Below are 15,819 nucleotides of genomic sequence, written 5' to 3' on the forward strand. Positions count from 1 at the left end.
GTAGGGAAGACCTCACACCCCAGGTCACACAGTCAAGCTCATCCACACAATGGTAGGCCACACTACACTGGGTACCCAGGGTCCTCCCTGGTTTAACCCTACCTCAGGCCCTGCAGCAGAAAGTCCCAACACACTAAAACAACTGTTAGTGAATAGCACAGTCCACATGCACACTCAGGGCCAAGGCTAAGCTCAACTAAACAAAGTTGGCTGCTCTCTGCCCTGAAAGTCCTGGCAGGAAAGCCCATAGCAGAATCCAAACACGTTGCCACCCAAAGAACAGACCCACAGGCAATAAAGAAGAGAAGATAGGAATGAGTGCTCCACAAGACAAAAAAGAGAGGACTGCACTTCCATTGCCTCACCCTGTTTTCACACAATCCCACTGCAATCCCTAGGATGAGAGGGGCCAGCACATGTGTTGCTGCCCACCTTCCTCCCGCATTTCTTGTCCCCCACATCGTTCTCTTCAGGAAGTCAGAAGAGGAAGCCTGACATCAGTGAGGACATTCCTCAGTCTTTCTCAAGAATCCTTTGGGACTCAGGCCAACCCTACACAACTGACCAATTTCTTCTCCTGCTTCTTTGGTCAATGTCTGTGCATTGCTTAGATTTGCAAGTGGAGGTTCAGGTCTGTGGTCCTTTATACACTACCACATAGTCCACTTACTTAGGTAATTAATAGAGTGTTAACTTTTATTTCAGCATCTTTACTGTAGAAGAAGAAATTTTTAAAAAATAGAGAAGACAAAAGAACTTAATACTTAGGGAATTGCAGCAGGAAAGGAGAAAAGTAAAAGCTACAATGCAATTTTAAGAAATATCTAGTGTCCCAGCACAGACAAGTGACTGAAGAAGAAAAGACAGAAACTCGCATGAACACCCACAACAAGCTGGGCCATGAGTGAGAAATTATATGTGCTATTTCTCAATGAAGGAGTGGTCATAGCCCACCTGGGGGAGAAAAAACTGAGGTTATAAGGTTAAAATTTTCTTTTATAGGACCACACAGCCAGCTTGTTGCCTGAGGTCTGTTAGATCTAAAATCTTTGAACCATGTTGCAAGTTGAATACACATTGAGGAAAACTTACCGTGTAGTAATCATACCAGTGGGCTTCTGGGAAATAAGCAGTGACATTTCTGGCATTCTAAAATTAAACACAAACAAGGTATGAGCAGTGGACACTGTTATCTAAGACATAGAAAACAATTTGAATAAGAAAATGGGTAGAGCAATAATGATTGTATTCGACCAACTCATCACAGCTCTCTGAAATCAAACACAAACAACGGGTGGTCAAGAGGCACTGTTTTTGGAGACCTAGTAAGCAATATGGCAGGAGAGGGCCAATTAATTAATGGTGGCTGATACCCATCTATCTTAGTGCCCTGAAGATCAGCACTACTGAGTAAGTCTTCAAACTTCACCTTTCAAACGCAGTAAAGTTCACTGTACCAACACAAGGGGCTTTCAGAGAAGCCTTGGAGATCCAGGAAGTCACCAATAAGAATTAGATTTGCTCACAGGCTCACAGGAATATCCCTCTAGAGAGATAAACAACTCGGGGTAGATGTGGATCTGGAGTCAGAGTTTGAGGAGGTGAGAATTATGGTGCTTTAATCAGAATCCTAAGCTACCATGAGGGGAAGTGAAGACATGGTCTCTGCTGGCTGCAGGACCTTGCACAGAAGCAAGGCCAGGCTATCGGAGGTTCATTGATGTTCACATGCTGCTAGGGGTTCTCCAGGAAAGTCTGTTTCAATGGTGACAGAGGACTGGGATGAATTCTTCACACTGAGGCCCCATCTATCCCTGGACTCCTTATTTTAGTCAATAAACTAAAAATGGTATCTCGCCATATCATAAAGATACAGTTTTTCTTGATTATCTGATGAACTTGAACTGCTAGGCTGACTTACAACAAAAAGGAACTGAGGCCAGAACACCTACATGCTGCACTTCTGCTCAGAAGGAGAGGAAGACACAAACCAAGAACAATCACTCATATCCCTGGATCCACACACACCAGGCTTCTTCTCCTGCCCCTATTTGATACCCTCACACCTGAGATCAGAGGCCTCCATACTCACAGCCTGCAGCACAGGGCTGACTAGGAAGGCTGGACCCAGCAGGAACTGATCATCTATGTCCCATGTCACCTGGTCTGACACAAACCTGGGAAGGGTAAGAAGATGTCATAGTCAGAGTCCCAGCCCAAGTCCCCAAGGAACAACTCAGATTCAGAGGCAAGTCTCCCCTCCAACTCCATCTTATGTCATCCGTAGTCTTTGCCTATATTGATCAGGAATACACAGGCTTCAATATTCTACATGTCATTTTTCGGGACTCTCAAAAACAGTTCAGATATGAATGGTCACTTGAAAAATACTCCACCACATCCCATGACACATTCTAAATGTAAAAAAGGCAATCAGTGCCTTCTCTTGTGACTCCAACTAATATTGGCTTTAGTCCACATAAACACAATACTACAGCAGAGAGAGAAGTCTCTGTGTGGCCAAATAGGAAAGAAATGAGGCTCTGTGGCATCTTCTCAAATATTGTTCATTCAATAAATAGCCTTTCTCAATAACACATAGTGCGAATAAAACAGAGTTCAAAGTGTGGACTCTGCGTGGAGAGCTTATGACAAAATAAATCTTATCTTCATTGAGAAGAATTTTTTGCATCAAATGCCACCCTACAAAATCAACTAAACTATGCATCAGTCCCTAGGACCCCAGCTGGACACTGACTCGTGCAGAAGAGGCCGCACCACAGTGCTGCCTTCCGTGTGGGCCTTGAACATCAAGGTGTACAGATATGGCAACAGGGTGTATCGGGTCTCCATCACACTCCTGGAAATATTCACAAAGGCAGCATCCCAGGACACAGGGTCTTGTCTCTAAGGAATAAAAGCAAAGGTGTTGAGAGCCCAACCCAGGGACCCTAGGGGGCAAAGAAGGTAAAGGAAAGCTTGATCCAAGTACATCACACACAGCTAAGATAAAGGTGATTACAAGTGACACTCTGGAATACACTTAAGAGTTCAATAATAGTCAGTGAGGATCTTCCAGGAGACCGCATGGAACTTTCCCAGAAAAAACACTTCAGGGATATACTTGGAGCAATCCTTCCTATACCTAAAGACCCTCTGATAATCCTGTGCATTTTGGCAATTGTGAGGAGCTTTGATGGTTTTGAAAATCTCCCAGGAACAAAGATGGTCTGGACTGGGACTCCAAGGTGAAGGCTGCACAGCATGTGAGGCAAAGCACGTGAGGAAGGAGGAAGGTCCTACCCTGGTGCCAATGGTGTTGTGGTTCCTGGAGAAGGGGTAAAAGGCTCCCAGCTGCATCCAGCGAGCACACATCTCATACTCAGCATCTTGAAAGAACCCACAGATATCTGCTCCCGTCTGAAACCAGAGGAAATGAAACCAGCCTGTGGGTGGGTGATTGCTCACGGAGGGTCAGTGTCCTCTTAGGGATGAGGAGGAGCAAAGGTCACTTACATAGGAGATGCCAAAGAGGCTGAACTCCATCATGCCTGCAATGAGAACCATGGCTGTCAGGAGAGGTATGTGTGTGCCCCGCCCTCTCCTCCCTCCTTTCCCAAGGACACCAGCTCCCTTCCCTGCAGCAGAGGCCCCTGGGAAGAAGCCACACACCAATGATAGATTTCTTCAGCTGGTCCCATGCGGCAGTGTTGTCTCCCAGCCAGTGTCCTCCCCAGCGGCCAGAGGAGGGGAATGTGGAGCGGGTGATGATGATCCCTCGCTGTCCAGTCACCTCCTGCACAGCTCTGTAGGAGGGGAATGTACAGGTGAATTGAGGACACAGCAAGAAGAATGGAACAGGGCTTCCCTTTCCATAAAAAGAACAGAGGACATGGTAACAAAATGTTGGTTACGTGAATGGCGGGAATGTGGGAAAGCGAGCAATGGAGAGGGTCCTACTGACCGATGGAGACAACACCACCTTCATGGTGTCTTAACAGGGATTTCACCATGTTTCAGACCCACTGGTTACCCAGAGAGTAAGAAATCACTGAATGCTGCCACTTATTTATTATCTCTTGGTTACCTGTATTTGAGGAATAGGAGAGAATATCACTATATGGGATTTTTCTTAGGATACTTTCTAATATACATTGAGATTAAAGGGTGTGGGCTGCTAATTCCACAGAAGATCCATTTACTGTACATTAAAAATGGAAAAAATATGCTGACATAGAAGTTTTACTGTTGAAGAAAAGGTGAGATATGTACAGTCCTTATGTTCTCTTCACCTCACATAACTAATGCGTTTAAAGAAGCAACTGCACTGTGTAATACTAACTCGTGCCATCACGTGAGTCACCCCAAACAGAACTACTACTTTCTCACTTATGCGACTATATCCTATTGAAAGTTGACCTCCTACATATACTCACAGGGGCTAGCCCCATGGTTTAGGACTATTTGTTGCAAAAAAAAAATGTGACAGAGTTACAACTAATTGTTCTTCAATCTTGCGATGGATTGCTATGAAAAATAAAAATTCCCAGCACTATGTGTCCCCACAGGCTGAGCCCACTGGAGAAGAAAAACAATGACTCACTCATATGTGGGTCTGGTCTGGGACCACCCGTACAGGCTGTGCACATCATAGTGTCGCACCCGGGAGCCATCTGGAAGGATCTGCTCACTCTCCATGCACAGGGTCTTGCTGCTTAGGCCCCGGTCCCTGGACTCCAGATCTGAGGGAAAAGATTTGGGAAGGTGAAAACCAGCCCTGAGCCTTTTAGTCCCTGACCTCTCCTTAAGGCATTTAACTACACATCTTAAGATTGACTTGACTTCACAATGGCCCCAACCATGGGATTGTAACTAAGAAAAGGGCTTTCTAGACAAATTCAGGAAACTTGCCCCAAGAGATCCAGAAACTTGCACCAAAAAGTTTGGAAAAGGACTTGAAATGCTTTCGTTTCTGGCCCCCAATAAACCAGAAAACACAGAGGGCTCTGCTGGTCAGGATAAACCTCTGGTGCTGGGCTCAAACAATGATTATCTTCCATCTAGCCATGGAGAAACCCAAGGGTCCTTACGTGGCATGTAGGGAGGATGGTTCAGACTGGCATCACTGCAGCCTGAAGGAACAGCCCCATTCACAAAGCTCGATGGTTCATTCATATCCTAGAAATGTCAGACACAGACATTGCTTACTCTTAACTGAGAGACTTCTTGTCAATTGAGAGTCAAGGGAGTGGTGAATACATCATTCCCACCAGTACACCTGCTTGTGGGTACTGGTGTGTGTGCTTGCCCAGTCTGGCTCATCAAATCCAGATAAGAATTGGCTAAAAAAAATAATTGATCCCTAAAGGATGACTGACTGGAAGGTCAAAACAATACTCCCTCGGGGTAAACAAGTTTCTGAGGCATTCTTGGCAATCTCCCTAGAGGTTTGACAGAGTGAGTACAAGCTACAAGGAATATCAGTTCAGGAAATGCAGCATAACATATCCAAAGTCTTTCTCGGAAGTTATATCTATCACCTTGACTAAAAGTCTGACATTCATATGGTAAATCACACCAAGTTAAACACACACACACTTACAATCCACATGCCATCAAACTTCAAGCTCCTCTCTGGATTCTCTGGGTTGTTGTACAGTTCTGCAATTTCTCTCTTCCACCACAAGGCAGTTGAATTACGGAAAAAGTCTGGGAAGGCCACATAAGCTCGGTATTCCTATAAAAACATTTATAATTCACAATCCCAAACGAATATATCTTACAGCAACAGGCACTTTTGAAGAACCTAATTAATGAAAAGATTTGGACTACATTATGGCAGAGTGAAAATCTCAATAGAGCCTACCTTATGTTTTTGATAATTGAGAATACAGTGAGGGCAATGAGGAGAATTATGGATGAATTTTACACATTTGAAAATGTCCATAATCTGTTTCCTTTTCATGCCATCATGAATGCTATCAATTGACACCCTGACCCACTATCCCCGGCTTCAGATTCCCAACCTGCACTTTTTATCCTGCCTTTTCCTAAGCTCTCCCAAAGATCCTGCAGGGACCAGGGAACAACTGTAGCTGGAAAGGGCAAACACCACAGCACTGTACCAGAGGAAAGGCAACGACCAGGTGGCATGGCAATGTGTCATATCCACTGGCAACATGGGAGAGGGGAGAGATTACATTTCATGACATTAGACTGGCATGCATGAGTGTTTTTTTGGCTTCAGAATCACGTGAGCATTGCAGTTGTGTGTAACATAATATGGAAAAATTTAAGGAGGAACCTCAATAAATGTCTACTTTTCTCCTTCTTCCATCAAGCAGGAAAAGCAATGTCTTCAACTTAGAATGGAAAGTGGATTCACATATCAGTTCTTAAATAGATTGTAAGGTTTTTAGATCAAAGACTTTGTCTTATACACTTTTGATTGGTCTTTATGATCCCTACAAAGCAGAGCTTAGAAACTGTCATAAGAATAAGAGAATGATAATAAATGTTTAGTGCTTAATTTGGGAAGAACATCACTCAGTAGCAGCAAATATGCATGAATGTCTATATATTCTATGTTGTTAGAAAACACTCTGATCCTTGGTGTATCTCAAAACAATTGAGCCTCCTCTGTGGTAAACTCTGCCTCATATGATATAATGACCTAAATAATGCTGGAGAATAGAAAGAATCCCCAAAGAGGACTTGATATAGGCAAGTTTGAGTTTCTTGTATAACGCAAAAATGGCAAGTGGGATCCATATGTCTAGATAAAAGTCAAATGAGGAACACCAATAAGAAAACAGTAATGGGGCTGTGGATGTGGCTCAAGCGGTAGCGTGCTCGCCTGGCATGCGTGCGGCCCGGGTTTGATCCTCAGCAACACATACAAAAAAAGATATTGTGTCCGCCGATAACTAAAAAATAAATATTAAAAAAATTCTCTCTCTTTCTCTCTCTCTCTCTCTCTCTCTCTCTCTCTCTCTCTCTCTCTCTGTCTCAAAAAAAAAGAATAGAAAACAGTAATGGATCATCATGCACAGATCTGGTTCTCAGAGGACAGAAAGGGCAAGGGGCCATATCACTGAGAACTTTGGATTCCTTTGTTAGGAAATGGAAATAGAAAAGTATGGAAATAGACACAGAATCTTTCATCACAAACAGAGCTGCAGCTATGGCCATGTCAGAAACCATGGTATGTGTGGAGAGTGGGGATTAAAGAAATGAATCATGATCAGGTGTTTTAGAGACAGAACTGTATCTCCTGTAGGATACACGTGGTAACTCAGCCCAACCATGGTTTTCTAACTTTACTAAATGCTGCTGTATTGATCCTTACCCATGTAGTAAAAATTCCCTCCCCTTCGCCAAAGTGCTATCCAAATTCAACTCTTGCCATATTGCTTCTGTCCTGAAATTGTGATGCTCATATCTGCACAAATGCTCTCAGAATTACTTATTACAATCCATTGCATGATACTGTAATTCAATTCCTAGATGCCACCACAAACTTACTGAATCAGTGAGATTCAGACTCAGAAATCTGCTTTTCCACTGCTTCATGGATGAACATTTACTTGCTTATTTGCTTACTTGCTTGCTTGTTTTATATTGCCCTCAGGAATGCCAGACCTCAACATCAATAATCTCACTTTAATTCGTCTCAGCACATGGGTACTACTAATTTAATGGTTATAATTATTCTAATTACCAATAATCTCTTACAAGCTATCTAATATATTTTTGGTACCCAAATGAAGCATTTCTCATCAAAGGCACAATTTCACATTGGGGTCAAGAGAATTCTTTGTGAAGAATCCCCTGCTATTAGAGGCAAGAGCATCCCTAGTCACTGCCCACCAAATATCAAATGATGCTTCCACATCACTGAGATAACCAAACAGCCACACGGACTTCTGAATCCCCACAATATGGCAGCCCCAAATGGCTGATGAACTCTGTTAATTCATGAACTCATAAGGTAATAGCCAATCCCTTCAATAATGAAAATGATCTTAAACCAAAGACAGCGAACTTTGTGTCAGATTGGCTATGGCATGACTTGATTCTATGTCCTTATGGGTTGCCTGGATCACTAAACCTCAAACAATCCTCAGTAAGAAATGAAAAAACAAGTACTGAGGTTTTCTGTCTTATTTCCTTATTAGCTAGAAAGTAGATACATACACAAATAATAGATGAAAAATTAATACTTAGGTGAATTGATAGGAAGAAGAATGAGGGAGAAAGAGAAAGAATGAAAGGGTGAGAGACAGATAGATAATGATTTAGTACTAGTCAAAAGAAAAACATAATCTTGAATTGATTTTAATCATTCCTACCAATCTGCCCTGGTGAGATTCTATTTCTTTTACTTCATCTATGTACTGCAAAAATAAGAATGCAGAATATAACTGCCAGATAATCTGAACAAAAATATATGTATCTCATTTTGATTCTAGAGTGCTACTGTTACCACCTGGGAATCAGAAAGTCACAGACCAACTAGTACTATTCTCCCTCCTGTGTCCTAGACCTGAGCCCTGGTCCCCAGACTGTCCCAGTCCAAATATCAGACTTTACCTCTAAGAAAGACCACTGGCCACTAAAATTAACTAGTCTGGATAAGGCATGAACATGTGGCCTAACTGTGCCAGTTCCATCACTTACTAATGTCTTTCTCTTATTTTTTTTTATTTTCTCTTGAAAGGTTTTTTTTTAATTGGTTGTTCAAAACAAAGCTCTTGACATATCATATTTCATACATTAGATTCAAAAATGGGTTATGAACTCCCATTTTTACCCCAAATACAGATTGCAGAATCACATCGGTTACACATCCACATTTTTACATGATACCATATTAGTGACTATTGTATTCTGCTACCTTTTCTATCCTCTACTGTCCCCTCTCCCCTCCCCTCCCATCTTCTCTCTCTACCCCATCTACTACAATTCATTTCTCTCCTTGTTTTTTCCCCATTACCCCCACAACCTCTTATATGTAATTTTGTGTAACAATGAGGGTCTCCTTCCATTTCCATGCAATTTCCCTTTTCTCTCCCTTTCCCTCCCACCTCATGTCTTTGTTTAATGTTAGTCTTTTCCTCCTGCTCTTCCTCCCTGCTCTGTTCTTAGTTGCTCTCATTATATCAAAGAAGACATTTGGCATTTGTTTTTTAGGGATTGGCTAGCTTCACTTAGCATAATCTGCTCTAATGCCATCCATTTCCCTGCAAATTCCATGATTTTGTCATTTTTTAGTGCTGCGTAATACTCCATTGTGTATAAATGCCACATTTTTTTTATCCATTCATCTATTGAAGGGCATCTGGGTTGGTTCCACAGTCTAGCTATTGTGAATTGTGCTGCTATGAATATCGATGTGGCAGTATCCCTGTAGTACGCTCTTTTAAGGTCTTCAGGGAATAGTCCGAGAAGGGCAATAGCTGGGTCAAATGGTGGTTCCACTCCCAGCTTTCCCAGGAATCTCCATACTGCTTTCCAAATTGGCCGCACCAATTTGCAGTCCCACCAGCAATGTACAAGTGTACCCTTTTCCCCACATCCTCGCCAGCACTTGCTGTTGTTAGACTTCAAAATGGCTGCCAATCTTACTGGAGTGAGATGGTATCTTAGGGTGGTTTTGATTTGCATTTCTCTGACTGCTAGAGATGGTGAGCATTTTTTCATGTACTTGTTGATTGATTGTATGTCCTCCTCTGAGAAGTGTCTGTTCAGGTCCTTGGCCCATTGTTGATTGGGTTATTTGTTTTCTTATTGTTTAATTTTTTGAGTTCTTTGTATACTCTGGATATTAGGGCTCTATCTGAAGTGTGAGGAGTAAAAATTTGTTCCCAGGATGTAGGCTCTCTATTTACCTCTCTTATTGTTTCTCTTGCTGAGAAAAAACTTTTTAGTTTGAGTAAGTCCCATTTGTTGATTCTAGTTATTAACTCTTGTGCTATGGGTGTCCTATTAAGGAATCTGGAGCCCGACCCAACAATATGTAGATTGGAGCCAACTTTTTATTCTATCAGGCGCAGAGTCTCTGATTTGATATCAAGCTCTTTGATCCATTTTGAGTTAACTTTTGTGCATGGCGAGAGAAAGGGATTCAGTTTCATTTTGTTGCATATGGATTTCCAGTTTTCCCGGCACCATTTGTTGAAGATACTGTCCTTCCTCCATTGCATGCTTTTAGCCCCTTTATCAAATATAAGAAAGTTGTAATTTTGTGGATTGGTCTCTGTGTCTTTGGCAGGGAATATTCAGGATAGTGGGTATGGGTTCCATTCCTAACAACCTGGCCTTCACCCAACATCCACAAAGGGCTCTTTACCTCCACTTGACTGTCCCAGTCTAGAGAGCTGTTAACAACAATATCAGGGTAATCAGGCCACACCTGCAGAGAGAAAAATATTTAACAGCAATGCACTAGGCAATTTACCTATGTAGGATTTCCTAAGACAGTCAACCAAGGCCCTAGAGGGTAATAATACTTTTGATTATCATGTAGGGTTTATCAATATAAAAGTGAAATCCACAAAGTCCTCAATATATCAATAAATACTAACCAAGAAATGAAAACTAATGACTTCAGTATCCACAAGAAAAGGGTAAAACACACACAAACACACAGACTATGGCCCTCTCCCACGATGGAGACTAGTAGTCACCACTTAGATCATACCTTTCCCCAGACAATGCCTCCACCATTTGGATATTTGATGAAGACATCATCCTCCACTCCCCGAGTGAAGGCAGGATAGGGCTGTGTCTCATTGCCAGAAATGGCTGGGTCCTGCAAGCAAAGCTCAAGTCAGTCGGCAAAACAAAGAGAGAGATTGACAAGGGACAGAGAAAAAGAACTTCTTCATTGGGAGGTCCCTAGCTTCCACCTGCCCTCTAGAGTTTCTGGGAATCTCTGGAAATATACTCTTCTTATTGTACTTGGAGTTCTCTGTTCTTCATATGGATAGAGGGACAAGAAAAGTGGTTCTCCACAAAGCCCAGTGCTTCTCCCAACACACTCCATCCACACAGGCACAAAAGGACTCACCAGGATGAGGATGACCCGCATCCCATCAGCCCTCATACGATTGATCAGGGCTGGAAACCCAGCAAACTTAGGGCTGAGGGTAAAGTCCAGCTGCCGCTCCATGTAGTCAATGTCTGAGTACTGCACATCCTGGGGAAGGACACAAGGAAACAGTGGCTGCTGGTGCTGAAAGTCCAGCTCCCAGAGGAGAAACAATCTCCCCTCCTGATGGTGAATTGAAATGGCTTCCTGTTGACTCTTGCCAATCCTAGCTCTTTCAGTATGGAAACTAGAAAATTCATCTAATTTTTCAAACTTTTACTCAAAATAGAGATATAATATCAATCAGTAAAAATAGGATGATAAAGCCTCTATTTAATGGCTATTATGAGAACATGTAAAATCATTAGTAGGGAAATTACTTTGTTAATGGCCATCATAAGAATTGATTGCATTTACCTTCCCCAGTGTTGCCCCTGATAAAAAACAGTTCATATTCAGAAGAAGAAAAGTTAGCTACTCAGTTGTAATACAATCTGAATGGTTAGCTGGCTACAAAATAAGAAAAAGAAAAAATAAAAACAAATCTCATAATTACTGTAGGCATTCAATCCCAGAGGTAATTAGAAATAGTTGTCTTATAATAATGTGGTACATTGCATGATGTACTTTCCATTAATGGAACAATTGTTAATAATTGAACAATGAGTAGAATAAAATTCAATTTGAAACTGCTCTGCAGGATCAGTTATAATTATTCAACACTGCTTCTCCTCAAATAAATAAGAGTTTATTACCATGTATATTTCCTTTGAAAACGTATATAGAAGTCCTATATTCAGCCAGGGAGTAGCTCAGGGCTGATAAAATAATGTTTGCAGTACAAAAATATTGGAATTCATGAATACATAATCATTGAATTTGGGCTACTTTTTTAAAAAAATTACCACTATTACTCTTGAGGGAATGTTCATCTCATGGTACCAAGGACTTTTTAGACCAAATGTCTAAAAATCAATAAAATAAATGGAAGAAATCATAGTATAGTAGAAAGGTTCTGGACCCTGCCCTATCTTCTCATTCTGAGTCACTGAGTCTACACTGCTATAATATGGAAGCTAGGCCCCACCTGAATTACTGTCAGGATGGAACTCAAAGTGTCATCATGTCAGAAAAAAACTTTTTTGCTTTTGCTGAACCTCAAAAAAACCCAAAAAATTAGTCCAGACACAGAGAAGCCTGAGTTGGCTATGAGCTCATAGAGCCAGTGCACCAATACTGAGACATACATAGGGGATCTGGGCAGCCACCATCTCATCATACAAGCTGGAAATCTCAGAATCATTCTCATATCCATAGCGACACAGCTGGAACCCTAGGGACCAGTAAGGTACCATCACAGGTCGGCCAATCACCTAGAACATGGAAAAAAATATTATTCCTTACAGGAATGACTCAAATGAAGTTGTACAACAAATAATAAGAATATTTTTCTAGTGCCCCAAGATAGACAATCAACATATTCAAATCCAGAGAAAAACTCAGCAGATATAAAACTACTGGGATACCTTGAGAAAGTTTCTTTCTAGACTAAAGTTCATTCTCTTGGAATTCTGTACAATCTAAATTTACTCTCATTCCTAGAGGTGGTCTAGGTTATTGCTGAAGAGAACAGATCCCAGAGGGAAAGTGCCTGGTTAACACACAGGCTCATGTCCTCCTGGTTCTGTGACCTTGAACAAAATTAAGTAATCTCTTCATGTTTCAATCCTTCACTGGTAAATTAAAAATAATTGTGATGTCTGCCCCATGCTGTTTTGATGAGGACTTAATGACTTAATACATGTAAATACTCTAAAATGCAGTAAGAGTTTGATAAGTGACAGAATTTGTTTTTATTATCACAAAATGACTACTGTCTTCAACAGTTCCAAATATTACCTCCATTACCACCATATCAGTCCCGCATCTTCACTATCATCACCCCATCACCCACACAATCCCCAGCATTTTCACCCCATCATCTTACCTATCACCACACAATCACCATCATCAACATACCCAACATGCTCATAACTACCATCCCCACCACTTTAACCAACAGCAGATGATCATTACCACTGTTAACATCTCTATCACCACCACTCCTACCTCGAATACTCCCACCATTACCCTTACCATCATTAGTACCTTAAGCACCACTACTACAATTCTCACACTTATGGTCATTTTTCCACCATAAACATTCCACAACCACTCTTACCAATACCACTACCATAACTATCAGCACTAGGATCTTATCCTCTCCATCACCACTTCACACCACTAGGCTCAGCATTACTTCAGGTGCAGTGTCTACTTTACTTAATGTGGAATAATTAGGCTCTAATTTAATGATTATTGGAAGGTACTTATAGCTTCTTATTATATAATATGCCTGGTTCTAAGAAAAACCTTCAATTCTACTTGTCAGAGTGAGTTTTAATAATGAATGAGTATTTGGGAACCTGGAATGTGCCATATAAATGCTTGATAATCAGTAGAATTTCAACCTACCTCTGTGTACTGTTGAGTGACAAGTTCTGGAGTTGGCCCCAAGAACACATAAAAATCCAGAATTCCCCCTGTGATACGGTATGTCAGAGCAGGTGTGGGCTGGAAAGTCACATCTGAAAAAATAGGAAAGTGACAAATGAAAACTAAGCTAGAAACCTACAAGACTAGGAACAATCTGTGAAATCCCTAACTTCATTCTCTTGCACTCTAATCTATTAACGGCACACATTCTGTACTGCATCCAAATGAAATTAAACAGTTCAGTGAAAGTCTACAGAGTCCCACCCCAGGAAGTTTTCCCTTTGGTATGCCTCATTATCTCATTATAAATATCATTCTGCTATTTTAAAACTATTGATAAAACTTCTACTTCAGAATAGTTTAATAGACACATGGAATGGCAAAAAGACTATTCTGTGTGCACCTCACCCAATATCCACCAATGATAATATCTCATAAAACCTTGTACAAAATCAAACAAGGAAAATGACATGATATAATCTCATTAACCCCAGCATGGAACTTTTTCAGAGTACACCAGTTTTAATGTTATCCTGAGGCTGTAAATTTTCACCACTTTATTATTTACAGTTTAAATTGACATTATATCTTCATACTTAAAGATGTGAGTGCAGTGACTTAATTCATCATGAATACCATCTATGCAGATACTTCCAACTTAATAACCTCTAGGACTCCTGGGACTAACGTGGACTTCCTATCCTTCATATGGAATTTCTGCCAAAATAGAATTATATTAAATCTTGTTATCTCATGCTACAAGACTGAAGTCAACAGAATGGAAAGAAGAAAAACAGCCACTGTCCTCTAAATAATTTTGACATTGGAAAACTGCTAGGTCAAGGACATTCTACAGTTTCACAGGATGACTGACTGGGAGACAACAATAGAAGGAGCGCTGGCACCATCCTACCCATGGCATTGCTGTTCAGCAGGAGAACTCCATGGGCACTGCCGTCCTCCTCTAGTCCCATGTAGTAGGGGTGGACGCCATAGGAATTCTTCTTGTACTGAGTGTCACAGGGAAGAAATCAAAGGAGGTTAAAAGTCATTGTACATGAGAAACAATCGAAGAAAAATTTGTTTACTGAGATGGATTTGGTCTTCCCTCAAAAAGGAGTAAAACACATAAGAAGCATAAATGAAAATTAGCCTATAGTCTAAGAGCAGAAAAAGAAAATCTGAGTCTGGGATCATGTAGCACAAGGTGACCATGATATATGTGGGAGGAAAGAGGCAGAGAGGCACATATCCACAGGGCTCCTTGCTTACCCCGGGGGGTTCATCTCTGGAAAACATGCCCCACGTGTGCCAGTTCAAGTCTCTCCTGAAGGCTGTGTGCTCATTTTCCCCAAAGCCATAGATGTACTTGGAGGGCAGGCGGGTGGAGATGCGGAGGAACATGTCATTGAAGGTGAAGCCAAGGAGCTGAGAGTCCCAACTGCAACACACACACAAAAGGGTACATTCAGAAAAGAAAATCACCTTGCCTATTGCCTTCCAAATGCTGACATTTTAAGGAAAACAGAAGCTTTGATTCTCACCACAACCCAGAACCCAACATCTCCCAAACACACCACAAAGTCTTTTTGATGACAATAATCACAGATATCCCCGCTATGAACTTGGGAGTTTTCCTTCATATTCTATTTCTCAATTACATGGCCTGTTTTCAGTGTTCCCTCCACAAAACCAAATTCAATCCATCTCACCATCTCAGCTGCTAACACTCCACACAAGCCTTCCTTCAGCTCTTTCCCTTGAATAGTCCATTCCCTACAGCTTTCCAGATGGATATGTTTAAGTATCTCTCGTCATGTCACTCCCTGATGACCCTCTTCCATGGCTTCTCATGGACACACCTCATGAAGCCTTCCAGGCTGCACCTGATCTAAGCCTTCCTGACACCCCAGCTTCATCTCTCACCACTCACCTCCTTGCTCGCTTCCTTGAATTTGTTTCATTCCTTGACATGCCAAGTTTCATCCTATATCGTGACCTATGTTCTTGGTCTATCACAAATGTTATTCCCTCCTTGCATGGCTTTATGTTGGGGTTTCCTTCTCTCCATCCAGAATCAATTTCAAAAGTTAACCCTTCAATTGAGACCTGCTCTCTCCAGACTATCAAAATCAGTAACCTCACCATAACTCTTAATTATCTGCTCATTTACTTAGAGTAATTGTCACTAT

The 15,819-nt window shown here is 41.4% G+C and overlaps 1 protein-coding gene across 1 annotated transcript in view; it reads right to left on the minus strand.

Annotated features, from left to right (window-relative positions):
* Positions 1-15,819, minus strand: part of Mgam (maltase-glucoamylase) — a 208,646-nt gene that overhangs the window by 45,741 nt on the left and 147,086 nt on the right. Inside the window, exons 96-111 of the mRNA XM_071611523.1 lie at positions 14,900-15,068; positions 14,541-14,637; positions 13,607-13,719; positions 12,340-12,465; positions 11,072-11,200; positions 10,703-10,813; positions 10,352-10,414; positions 5,603-5,737; positions 5,091-5,178; positions 4,604-4,742; positions 3,673-3,806; positions 3,517-3,551; positions 3,304-3,420; positions 2,759-2,907; positions 2,093-2,177; positions 1,093-1,149 (exon numbers count right to left, since the gene is read on the minus strand). Of these exons, the coding sequence (XP_071467624.1) occupies positions 1,093-1,149; positions 2,093-2,177; positions 2,759-2,907; positions 3,304-3,420; positions 3,517-3,551; positions 3,673-3,806; positions 4,604-4,742; positions 5,091-5,178; positions 5,603-5,737; positions 10,352-10,414; positions 10,703-10,813; positions 11,072-11,200; positions 12,340-12,465; positions 13,607-13,719; positions 14,541-14,637; positions 14,900-15,068 (1,747 nt within the window). The remainder of the gene's footprint in view (positions 1-1,092; positions 1,150-2,092; positions 2,178-2,758; positions 2,908-3,303; positions 3,421-3,516; positions 3,552-3,672; positions 3,807-4,603; positions 4,743-5,090; positions 5,179-5,602; positions 5,738-10,351; positions 10,415-10,702; positions 10,814-11,071; positions 11,201-12,339; positions 12,466-13,606; positions 13,720-14,540; positions 14,638-14,899; positions 15,069-15,819) is intronic.

This window comes from Marmota flaviventris, chromosome 1 (genome assembly GCF_047511675.1).
Source record: "Marmota flaviventris isolate mMarFla1 chromosome 1, mMarFla1.hap1, whole genome shotgun sequence".
Lineage (NCBI taxonomy): Eukaryota > Metazoa > Chordata > Mammalia > Rodentia > Sciuridae > Marmota > Marmota flaviventris.